General features: G+C 39.0%; 1 protein-coding gene across 3 annotated transcripts in view; it reads left to right on the forward strand.

Moving 5' to 3' along the window:
* The first annotated feature begins 18 nt into the window (after positions 1-18).
* The window catches only part of PARP3 (poly(ADP-ribose) polymerase family member 3), a 33,108-nt gene continuing 20,135 nt past the window's right edge, over positions 19-12,991 (forward strand). Inside the window, exons 1-3 of one of the 3 annotated variants that reach the window (XM_032209974.1) lie at positions 19-103; positions 7,656-7,881; positions 9,324-9,449. In XM_032209974.1, the coding sequence (XP_032065865.1) occupies positions 7,681-7,881; positions 9,324-9,449 (327 nt within the window). In that variant the 5' untranslated portion in view covers positions 19-103; positions 7,656-7,680. Of the gene's footprint in view, positions 104-651; positions 1,301-7,655; positions 7,882-9,323; positions 9,450-12,991 lie in introns of those variants that run through there. The other 2 variants (XM_032209976.1, XM_032209973.1) reach the window with 2 other exon arrangements.

Below are 12,991 nucleotides of genomic sequence, written 5' to 3' on the forward strand. Positions count from 1 at the left end.
CTTCCCTCTCGTTGGTTCAAAGGAGTGGAGCTTGTTCAGCCCCGTTACTACTTCCCAGGCGGCGGCGGGAGGACGATGCTCGGGAGCGCTTGGAGCGCGCTAGGTGGGAAGATGCTGAAGTGGATGCCGAATAGGGAGAGGCAGCCCTTCTCCAGGGGTTGGAGCCGTCCCTACGCAGTCGATCGCGGATTATGTTGCACAGGGACAGAAGCGAGGCCTGCTGAACGCAAAAACTCAGAAGCGATGCAGGAGGGTTGTGGCTATTTCTTTATTAACTTGCCCACAAAATTACACAGGATAAACAGGGTAGAGTGGAGTAGAGTAGTATAGAAAATAGAATACAGAGTAGAATACAAAAGAGAATAGGAAATGGAATATAATAAATAGAATAGAGAATAGAATAGTATTGAGTAAATAAAATAGGAGAATAGAATATCGAATCGAAGAATAGAAAAGAATAAAGAGAAAATAGAAAAGAAAATAGAAGAGAAGAGAAAATAAAATAGAACAGAACAGAGTTTGAAGGGTTCTTGTAGGTCATCTAGTCCAACCCTCTCAAGCAGGAGACCCTCTACACCATTTCTGACAGATGGCTGTCCAGTTTCTTCTTGAAAGCTTCCAGTAACGAAGCACCCACAACTTCGGAAGGCAAGCTGTTCCATTGGTTTGATTGTTCTCGCTGTCAGAAAATTTCTCCTTTAGAAAAACGTTCTTGGGCATCGGGTATTTCCCGTTCGCACTAACTCGACCTATTTAAAAGTTCCCGCTTCGCTTTCTGGACGTGTAATAATAAACGTGAATAAACCCCAGATTTGATAAAGATCGCGACCGGCAGCACCATTCCTCTGCGTTAAACTAAATCGAGGCAGTGGAAGCAGGGAGAAGGGAGCCGTCTCCTTATCATCGCGGACCTGTCTCCGCAGCTGGTCTCCCCTTCCAATCGGGCCATTGGCGACCGGATCCCTCCCGCGTTTCGACCGGAGCTAGTTCAGCTTCCTCCGCGGCCAGCGGAGATGAAAGAGGGGTGCAGGCTGTCTGTCCTTTCCTTACCGCTGGGCCGGCCTGGCATTCTCCCCAGAGAGGCGTGTTACTATTGCTGCGCCGTAAAAAGCTGAACTCACCCGGCAGGAGGGGCGGGAAGGGAAGCAGCGACACTCCCTGACGACCTCTGGCTTGTCCGGGCTTGTTTTGCTTGCCTATCCGGTGCCGGCGTTTGGCTCCTCCGGTGGGACCTCCGGGCAACGAGGAGACTCCCCACGCCCTTCCCTCCCGGTGAGTTTGCACTCCAAGCAAGGAGAAGGTGGGCTTTAAAAATAGACTGCACTTTAACTTTGTTTTGATGGATTGTTTCCAAAGGAGGGAACCGTGAAAGATGAACAACAGCTGCCTTGATTTGTTGTCCTGGGATTAATTTCTCAATAAAGCGATGTTAGGGTCTCCCAAACAACGTCAAACGTGGCAGGAGTGTCCCATACAGAACGGGATTTGGTGTTGCTCCTGGTATTAGAGGATGGAGTAAGGAAGTATTCCTACTACTGAAGCTAACTCTGAAAGTCTTAGAGCCCCTGCAACAACTTTTAGACAAAAAACGCACTTCAATCCGGTTTATAAACAATTGTTTACCTAGTTATCTGTGACAATCTTGATGCGTTCTTCAGCTGCAGGCTACTACAATTCCCATCCTTCTTGGCCACTCTCATGGTGGCAGAGAATCACAGGAACTAAAAGTTAATCCCCAGAGGATACCCTCAGTAGAAAAAGACTCTGAAACACCAAAATTATGTAGATTAAGAAATGGCTAATTTTTAATTTGCTTGTGCTCTCTGTCCTGCAGACTTTTAATGTACTTCATTGATATCAGTAGATACAAGGAAGTGGCTAGTAAAATAAGTGAGTGGTTATAACTTATCTGCCATTGATGACTGACCTGTCAGCGAGAATTTGCCATTGAGATTTCCCCATTGGAAGGTAATGAATAGAAGCCAACGGGCAGATCTTTTAAGTTGTATTTTTCTTTGGAAAACCAGCTGGTACATTATTATTGCTATTTGTCATCCAGGTCATGGTTATCCCAAAGGTGCTTTTTCAAGAGGCAACTGGACTTACTGGCTTTTCTTTGAAATATTTATCTTCTCATTCAAGAAACTTCTTTAGGTCTGACTGGATGGTGGGGAAGGGAAGGATTTATACTGCTTGCAGACAGCTGGTCATTTGCATTTTTTTAGCAAGTTGTGGAGGCCACCTGGAGGTTTATCTGTGTCATCAGGTCACCTGAGTATGCAAATGGATGTGGAGCCTTCTTGAAATTATTGAAAGGACTGTGTTGTAGACTGGAGATAGATGATGTTGTATCTATCACCTCTGTTGAGACAGGGCTGTTTAATTTTGATATAGATTATCTCTTTCACCCTTCTTTCAAACCAGCGGTCCTCTCTGTCGAAAATGTGGACAGAAACCACACAGTCCAATTGCCTCTTTAAAAAAGCACCTTTAAGATATTATTGCTATTATTTTCACAAGAGTCCTGGTTGCTTTCATGTATTCTCATCCATGGAATATATATTTTATATATTTTTATGAACAATTGTATGCATTTGTTCACATCTTGAGGCACAGACATGAATTATTTTGTGCCACTCTGTTGCTTACACACTCTACAGAAAAGTATTGGACTATTCTTGGCAGACCTTTCTTATCTGGTCATTTCATATCTTATAGCATCTTTATTTGAAAAAGTTTATATTTTGGTTTCCTTCTTGATGCCTGTGTGCCTTATCATCCTTTTCAAAATCTTCTATTATACATGTTCCTTTGGCCATTTTAGAGTCCTTCCTTCTGTTTCATCGTTTTCATCAGCCGCCTTTTACATTTGTACAGCTTTGAAAATGAATAGGCCACTTACCTATTTGAAGAATCCTTTTCCTATTCTACCAATAGAAAGTGATTGGCTTCTACACCTTTAACTATGGAAGCCACACTGGGTGATTTTAGGCCAGTCACCCTCTCAGAGCTCAGTCTATTTCATATGGATGTTGTAATAGGGAAAAATGGGAAGAAGCAATGCTATATTTCCTCCCTTGAGATCTTCAATTAAAGGCAGGATATAGATCTAATTAATACATTCATCGGTTGCAAACCACTCAGTTATTGGTGAATGAGCAGTCTTTTTTTTTTAATTAAATGTTTTTTAATTTTAGTTTGAAACGGGTACAGCATCTTTCTTAATATATCAATCGATTACAAATAAGTTTAGGTACATCTCCTCCACAGTCAACCAACATAACTCATATTAACTCAAGCATTATTATATATCCATTTTCATTTAACTGTAATTATTATTTAGGAGTATTGGTAGGAGTGATAATCTTGAACAATACCTACCCACACCGATGGGAGGGGAGAGAAATCAAAAAAAAAAGAAAAGAAAAAAGGACAAATAAAAAAATAAAAATTAAGATAAAAAATAGTAGATAATACAAAAAAGACAAAAACGATAATCAGGAAAACAAAACAAAACACAGGTGTCTGTTATGAAAAAAAAAAGAAGTATATCAACTGGTTACAACATGTTTTGGTGCTTCTCTTCCATTAATTCATATTAATTCAGATATCTTAACTCGAATATTTATCATATCAACATCATTATACCTCCAGTTTCAATTATTATGGTTATTTAAACATCCTTCATCCTTAGCTATGCTAAAGAATTAATCCATAGCACATGCTGACAATTCATTTACTTATTTGTAAAATCCTCTATTGTCATCAAATCCTCATATCCTATTTTAGCTAAACATCCATAATATTCAATTATATCATATATCATAACATTTTCCCAGTATTGATTAACATTTGATTGTATGAATTTTATTTAGTTTTTTTTTAATAGTGCTAATTATTATAGTTAATACTCTTTATGTATAATCTAAAGGCGTTTTTTCATATCCAATTGTCAGTTATCATATCAACTCCACATTATATACATTACTATCAGTATCCATTATTATTCAGCAATATCTGTTACAAGAAAGAGCAATTAGGTTTAACTAGTTTTCAATTATATTCATCAATCTATCAGCCAGTTCCAAATTATATATATTGCTATCCATATCAGTCATTATTCAGCTATATCTATTACAAATTGAAGTAATCCGATTTAGCTAATTTTTGGTTGTAATGTCCCATCTGTCAGCCTGTGTCCCTCCAACAACGAGATTTCCTCAGCCCAGTAGCCATTCGTTGGATAGATTTACCAAATGTTTCCATAAGCAAATCCAAACAAAAATATTTCGGCACCTTTGGATTCTGAATGTCGGTGATGAAATAATAATGTTGTCTTAGGCTTATAAAATTTCCCAAATTAACTTTAATTCTCAAGGGTGGATTCTCCATTCCTCCTGCACTTTGTCTCTTTAGATGAATCTTCTTTATAGCTTCCCCCTCCCTTTCTTCCTCTGAGATAGACCAGACACCATTTCTCACATTTTCCATTTGTGTTTCAGGAACATTTAAGCATTCAACGATCTCAGTTTTAACTTCAGATTTTAGAATCAGTTGATCCAGGGTTCTTTCCAGTTTTTCGTAAGAATCAAAGAGTCCTTTACACGCAGAGAAAAGAGCCTGAAATGAAATCTTATAAGCCATGATGTGTCGCAGTTGAAAATTAGAAGCTCTCTTTTTTTCCCCCCCCCCCACAGGCTTCGAAGCACTTTTTTTTTTGTCTCTTACAGGCTGTCAATCTTATCTAGTTGTAAACAGAACTAGGTAGTAAAGTAGTAAAAATGTCGAATCGTGACGGGCTAATTAGAAGGAGATAAGTTTTACGATCCACTTAAGGAGATTCAGAGGGGGGAGGATGTCGCGGAGTTTCTTGAAGCATTTAAGAAGTAAAGTAACCACCAGTCATAAATCCATTAGAAAAGCCAATTCGCCGCTAAATCTTCTTGTTGTTGGGTTTCAATTAGCTTAATTTTTAACGCGAACAGTCTCTCTTGGATAATAAAATCAGCTTACCAGATGACATCACTTCTTCCATTCTTAGGGGCAACCTGCAGTTTCAGTTAGCACGCAGCTAATCCAAAAAGGAATTGGCAGGGGGAGTTAATACCCTCCCCCAGAGATTTGCGGGTATCTCTGGAGTCCAGGGTCTCTCCCCACCTTCACTGTCGTCTCCGGGACAGCTAGAGTTCAAAGAACCCGTCCAAAAATCCTTTGGTATAGAGGAATTTCAGGAGTAGCCTGAAACTCCATCTTCTCACTGCTAAGCCCCGCCTTCTTCCCGTGAATGAGCAGTCTTAACATGGAAAATGTAAGAATAAGATAAATAATAGATGAATGATTTTATAATCACAAGAGTCTTACATCATTTAATACTGAAGTACATGGAAAAAGTAAATATATTAACTTATTTTGGGAGTTCATAATTAACCATGTCCATACATACTATAGGTAAGCATAGGCAGCTGTTATTTCTTTTAGAGACACCTTGTCTGTCAATCATTTTAGCATGCTAAGCTTTTGCAGAAATGCAAGACATGGCAAAAGAGGAAAGATTTAAAATTAAAATAGCTCTCTAGTTAGAATACTTTGTCTGGGGATTTTAAATATGAAATAATGCCTCTCTCATGACCTCATCCTGGCCATGATGGGAGGTTTTTCCAAGGCAGTTGTAGGAAATCTTGGTTTGGGTTTAATATTTCATATGCTCTGGATGTGTGTTTTGTTATTTTGATGAAAAAAATTAATGACTTCATTTATACAGTAATTTGTAATTTCATGTTTCTTGTGAGTATAGTTTTTATGCAATAGTTGTAATTATATGTGTCTTTAATTATGTTTAAGCCATTTCATAATAAGGGCAGACATATTACGCCACATTCAGTACAGAACTTCTAGGATAGTTTCTGGATCAGGTGAAATAAAGTTTTCCTTTCCCCAAATTTATCTCCAACACATTCCTATATTGCATATGCATTTAAGTTTGTGTTGTATGGCTAAAAAAAACCCATCCCTCTTGTTGACAAAATTGACTGTCAGCCCTTTGAGGAAAATGCCTGCCTTGGAGTTTTGATTTCATTGGGGGGTGCTACTTGAACATTGACATTTGTATGTTTGTGTATTGTTAAGAAATTGCACTGAAGACTTGCATATAAATTACATTTGTAACTCAGCACTACAGTATATCTTTCATCTTTTGCCTACTAGTTTGAATATGCTTTTTAAGTAACTTTCTCCTTGCCAATTCCTAAGAATGAACAAGGCAATTCTAGTGGTATTATGATCGCCACTTAATTGAATAGCCTTAAATGCTTTGTTGAAAATGAGAGTAATTCAGAACTATGCTTATTAACATTGGGAAGCAATGAGAAAAAAATATTGTTCTGTTTATGGGATTCCCATGAATATCTGCTTAATGAGAAAACTGAATTCCAAATACCTATAATAGAAAGATAGAAAGATTTGTCCAAGGAATACAATTGTAAAAAGGCTAATTGGAGGTGAAAATTTACAATTATATATAATCTGAGGACAAAATTGTGAATAAGCTTAGAAACGCTTTATGAATTATCTGTTCCTGCTTGCCTGCAGTGTGGTTTTGTGGCTTCAATCACAATTAGGCTTCAATTTTAAATGAAAACTAGCTCCTTTGGGGGATCTGTCAAACTACATGCGGTTGACTGAAACCAAACAGCCAAACAAAACAGTTAGAATTGGAGGGGGGGGGAGATTAGAATTGTAACTTTCAAATATGATTTCCAAGGCAAAACCTTTCTCCAGCCTCCCTTTAATGATTATCTAGTGATTTAGTAAAGATACCTTGGAAAAACACAACCTACAAAGAAATATTTTTTTCTTAGAGGCACTTTGTGTGCTGATGTTCACAGGAATTATTTGATTTTTCAGTACATCACATTTTACAGTTTTAGTTTACGCTCTGATCGATTCCTTTTTCTCACTAAGATTTACAAATACATGTACAAGGAAAAAATGAAATTTGAATCAGAATTATGTGCAAACCAACACAGAAATCATATTATAGAGCCATGGCAGTGGCTTCTACAGACTGCTGGGATTGTTTAGCACTAATCTCCGAAGTAATTTGAGCTGTTTAAACGGTGGGCCTGAAACATCAGTGATTCTTCCAAATTTTATTGAGATTTTGCCAAAGTAGTTGCCAAAGAAGAGCTCAGCATCATTTCCAGTATTTTTTAATCTATTAACCAACCAGCAGAACGATCACTTTTCTTTTCTTTTTTTTCCAGGTCTGTCTTTGTCTTGGAATTTTGTGTTCATTTTGCTACTAACATAAGATTTTAATTGGCAGGGTTTTCCTTTTCCATTTAATTAAACAATTAAGTCCCTGTCTTTGTACAATTTATGTCTTTAGATACATAGAACTGAAAATGAGTGTGAAGTAGTGGTTAAAATGGTGGACTAGGAATGGACCTAAAGCTATCAACTGGCCTACACTCCAACATAGTTGGAGCAGAATAATAGATTATGGTGCGTAATCTTCAATGAAGAGGCCTTAATTCTGCAGTAATTAATATGAACTGATAATAGTAAGGATGGTGCTAGGAATTTATTTGTTTGTTGGGGCAATGTCCACAGTACCCCAAGGAAGAAAATCTGAATATCAGTTTTATTTTTTTCAGGTAACAATTAAGATTGGACAAAACCATGCCTCCAAAGCGTAAAGCAGCTGCCCAAACTCGGGTTGCCATCAAGGGCAAGAAGGTTAAAAAGGAACCAGAGCTGAAACCTGAACCAGAGGAAGACAATTTCCTGTCCACTGTGGCAGCACTGAAAGCAGCTCCCAAGGAGAAGTCCAAGGCCAAAATTGATACTGCCTGTCAGCTGAGTTATGACGATGGTGCCCAGGTGAGAATGAAGAGTTTAGGCTCGTGATGGCAAACCTTTGAGACGCGTGCCACAGGTGGCATGCAGAGCTCTCTCTGCAGGCACGTGAGCCATCGCCCCTGCTCAGCACCACCGTGCATGCCTCCCGCCAGCCAGATGATTTTCGGGTTGCACATGGGGGGCGGGGGGAATGCGGGAGGGCAGTACACCTCTCCCCGCAGCCCATTTTTGGTCCCACGAGGCTTTAGGGAGGCCGGGGGGCAGGGCGCGGGGCAGGGGTGGGTTGCTGCTAGCATTACTGCCGGTTTGGCGTGCAAAATATTTTGCGTGCACTCCCTTTGCTCATGAGCATGCCAAACACGCATAACATTAGAAGAAAAAAAAGATTACATTTTTGCAATGAAGATTGTTCTGCGCATGTAGAACCAAAAATAAAGATGGAGCTGCCGACAATAGAACCGGTTCAGTGGCGCAGCAGGCCACGTTACTACCTCCTCGGCTGAACCGGGCTGAAGAAGTATGAACGCACCTCTCGCACGGTGGGGAGGGGAGAGTGTCACACAAACATTGCATTATGGGCCCATGCGTGTGCATGCGCTTTTGGCACTCGACAAAAAGGTTCACCATCACTGGTTTAGGGCAAATGATCATCTGTGTCTGGCTTTCTTTAGAACAGGGGCATCCCCTTCCAGATGTTTTGGATGATAGTGCCTGTAAGTGAGCTAAATTGGTTAGGAATGCTAGGAGATAAAGCCCCGATACATTTGGAGGGTGCTAGCAGAGGAAAAATAGGAATCTGTATGCTCCCCACTTCTTCAGGTTTCCTCTACATAAGTAGAGTTTTGTTTTTTCTTTGCATGTCTATTCAAAACACATAGAGTCAGTCTGGGAGGAGAAGAAAATTACTTGGCCAGAAATCTGTCCCTCCCCCCCCCATGATGAAATCTCATTAGCTAATAGTTTTTTCTTGGCAGAGGGTTGCATCATATTTAAATCTAATCAAATCTTCAAGATGGCCTTAGGCCAGCGTACTGCATTGTACTTCATTCTTTAGAATGTTCTCTGCCAGACCAAGCCAAATGGAAATCTTGTTAGCTGAAGCTGCCTCTCTGGAAGTAGTGGGAGAGATGTCAATCAAATCCCAACCCGAATGCATGTCAGTTATAGGTCCTGGACTCCATTACTTGCTGAACAAATAAAATGCAGGACACAATACCACCTGGCTCAGGTCCCAATAACACATTATGAACTTTGCCTTGTTTTCATAGTGCTTTTGATGCTGTTTGCTCCTTTTCCATTATTAAAATGAAGGGGTAGTTTGAAATATAAGGAGGGCCCCGAGCCAAATAGATAAAGGCCACCAAATCAAAGCCCCAAACTACAATTTGGCAGAAGTGCAGAGATTTATGGGTGTTTTGAAAGCAGCATATTCATATTCCCTGCTTCCTCTTTTATCACTTTAGATTTATGAAGACTACGATTGTATGTTGAACCAAACCAACATTGGCCAGAACAACAACAAGTTCTATATCATCCAGCTGATAGAGCAAAATGGGAAATACAGTTGCTGGAACCGCTGGGGCCGTGTAGTAAGTCTCTTGATCACAATTTGTCTGTGTAAACAGAAGGATTGGTACCTTGTTTCTCAACAGTTCAGGGGTCTAGTGGGGGACAGGGTAAGCAGCTTCTTCCTAAGATGGCTTTTGCATTATTAGCCTCATTATGCCTAGTGATTCCTAACCGCAGAACAAGGCATGCAATTACTGAAACCACTATCAAAACATATACCTTGGTTGAACAACTGTGTTTCCCAAATGACAATTTGCTTTGCTGAGTGTAGTGATTGCTGTTGTATGAATATCAAGAAAGGCATTTCCTTGTAATGCACAGTATCTTGACGGGGAGACATGCGATCTTGGTCTCCAAATGGACAGCTCTTAGCATTATAAGTCAAAAGTCATTACATAACAATTCCATCTTCCCTTCCTTAATGGGTTTTCTGTTACCAAGCAAACAGAAAAAGAAATGGCAAGAAAACATGACAAATGGAAGATTGATGCTGCTTTCCCCCCCTGTAAAATCTGCTGAACAATTTTAAAAAAATCCCATCATCTGGAAGTGTTATGGTCAGATATTTCAGACAGTGTTCATAACCATGGTTATTATTCATAGGATTTCATTTCAGAGAAGAAAAATCAAATGAAATATTTGCTCTTCGTGTAGTTTTCCTGTGAAAATGCAAAACCAAACAAGTTGGTTGCCAATCAAAGCAGCGGTTATAAGCCTGCAGCAAAAAAGCCAGAGTTAAGAAAATAATAATTAGCTAATGCTTCCAATAGTGTATGCTTTACGGTCACACATGTATACGCACCTTATGTTGATTGCATCTTTTTTACAGTTAAACCATAGTTCAAAACTTAAGAAGGATGTTACCTATTAGACCAAATTAAACATAAAATATTTATATGTAAAAAGTGTTCGTTCTCAAGCAATCATTTCCTGGAATTCTCCTGGAATTTGTAAGGTTTCACAAATTATTGGTCTAACCTAAAGCAAAGTTTATTATAACAGATTTTAAAAAAGCAGTAAACAGTGAGTTGGATGAGAGCCAGTAAGCTAAAATTCAATCTTGATAAGATGGAGATGCATAGTATGTTGTGTTAAGCTATGGTTTGTTTCAGCTCTTTATTACATAAGTCATAGTGACCCAGTTCCTGAATAATACCAAGTTGGTTTATAACTTGTTTATGCATATTCATATTTCTGGCCTAGTGTGATGTATGAGCCATGCTGCTGTTTATGAGTGGTTCACTGGTTTTAATAAATAAGTAGAATATAACACTGTCCTTGAAGGAGATCCATTTTTTCCAGGATCAGAAATGTAGCATGTGGATGTTCTGAAACTGATCATTCTCACAGTGGCTCAAATATATGCTATTCATGGGCAGAAATAGTAGACCTGCAGTTATTAGTGACTATTTGGAAAGTTCCTCCTTAGATTATTTTACTGGTATCGCTATTTGAAAATGCAAGAGACATTTTAATTTGTTCAAAACAGAGTACCTTGATAGGCTTGGGCAACACACTGTATAGCAGTCCGTTGTCGTCCATGCTGGTTAGCAGTTACGGTAATTTCTAGGTCCAGTTCAAATTGAACTGCAAAATCTCTAACCCGTTTTCTAAAAGAGCATCTCTTTAATTGAGAATCCCCAATTCATTAGGATCCATAATTAGGTGTGTAAGTAGAATTAAGCCCACGAGGTATTCATACAGATAAGTTCTTCAGGTCTAAAAAGACAAAATACAAGAAGCAAACACAAGGAGATAATCCAGGGCTCTTCCCAGACCTCTTCCCCTTAATATACAGACTTCATATCCTTGGGTTAGAAGAAAAAAGTACAATAATAAGTTCTGCTGCTCTAATGCTTGACCTTTATTCTTTAGTTACAAGACTTTGGATTAAGACTGCATTTTAATGTAGGGCAAGTTTAATCAATGGTTGGTAGATTTCCCCTCCTAAGTACCCACTGTATCCCCTGCCCTGCCAGCGTGAGAAACAACCAGCCACTGCTGTTCTTAATATATTATGGGATGGATTTGGGTAACTATGGGCAGGTACCTAGGAGTGAAGGTTTTAGCCGCCCTTCAAATTGACTGAGTGACAGGTCTTGGAAGTTATCTGTGCGATGTCCTGTCACTCAGGTTGTTTTTGAACATGGCTCTATCATTCTTGTGGAAAAGCCTTAAGCCCATGTTCAGAAGTAGCCCAAATGGAGAGGCGGGGCCTGACATCGCTACGACACATGCAATCTTGGGGCTCCAGGATTGCTGTCGATATCTCTGTTGCTGGACAATCCTTTTGGATCTAAACCATTCTGAAGGAACGGTGATAGAGAAGGGCATGTTCTGCTGATCTCAGGGGCCTCTTTTTGCCTGCTACAAGAGAAGCAACCAAAATGGCTGTAGAAGGTTGGGACAGACCCCTGAAACGGAAGCAGAATAGGAGAGACAGTATGTCGAAATGGTAAGAAAAATCCTTATTATTAGAGAAGAGAAAACCCAAAAGACTTAGAGTTAAAATAAAATTGAAGACAGAAGGAAGCAAGGAGCGAATTATCCCTGGTTTAAAACTATCGTGTTATCCTTTTCACTTTAATTTTTTTTGTTTTCTATGGATGGACTTTTTACAAATGCCTGTTACTTTTAAACTGGACTGGTCTTTTTTCCCCCTTCTTCCTCTATACTTTTTCCATTTTTTGTATTTGTGGATTAAAAGTTTCTTTCCTCAAAAGGCTCAGCTGGATCATAATCTTTAAACATTTTTTTTCTTCCCTTCCGGAGTTCGGAGCTTAGAAAAGAGGCAAAAACAGAGGGAAAGGATGTAACACTGCCATCCAGAGGCTAGAGGTTTGGCAACATCTGATAATACAAAGCTATTGGCTTCATTTACTGAAAGGGTCAGTGGAAAACGTCTTGTTTATACAGGTGTTTCTTTGAAGGAAAGAGAAAGCTTTGACCTGAGTTTATTAGTTTTGTATGCCTCCCACTCCTGAAGGACACCTGAAAAACATTATTGAATTTGTTTGAAACCTAGCAAAAGCCTTGGATGTTTTAGTGGTAGTGTTTATAACCTGGAAAAATGGCCCAATATGAAGAAGAAAAGGGAGTAACATTGCAAAGAATTATGCTAGAAATTCAAAAAGTCTTAATAATCACAGAGAGAATTGAAAAGAGACTTGAAATTATAGATCAAAATACAGAAAGTACAGAGGGAAGAGTAGAGAATTCTTATAAAACAACAATGAAATTTGAGGACAGAGTTCAAAAAAATCACAGAGACATATGAAAGTGATAAGAAAATTGTTGACACTGACAGCAAATCGAGAGTGGAGGGAAATTATAACTGCGAAATACAGAAAGGAGAGATCGATGAACTGGAACTCTATCTCAGATGTCAAAACTATAGATGAAGAAAGGGGAGAAAAATTGGCAGAAACAATGAGAGTAATTTCAGCAGAAGCACCAGTGATAATAAAAGTCAAGCTGATGAAAGGAACAGATAGAGGGTTTCGAATCTTTATAAGATATACAATGAATAACATGTTGTCAAGAGACGTCCACATAAGACTTA

The sequence above is a fragment of the Thamnophis elegans genome, chromosome 2 (assembly GCF_009769535.1).
Source record: "Thamnophis elegans isolate rThaEle1 chromosome 2, rThaEle1.pri, whole genome shotgun sequence".
In the NCBI taxonomy this organism is placed as follows: domain Eukaryota; kingdom Metazoa; phylum Chordata; class Lepidosauria; order Squamata; family Colubridae; genus Thamnophis; species Thamnophis elegans.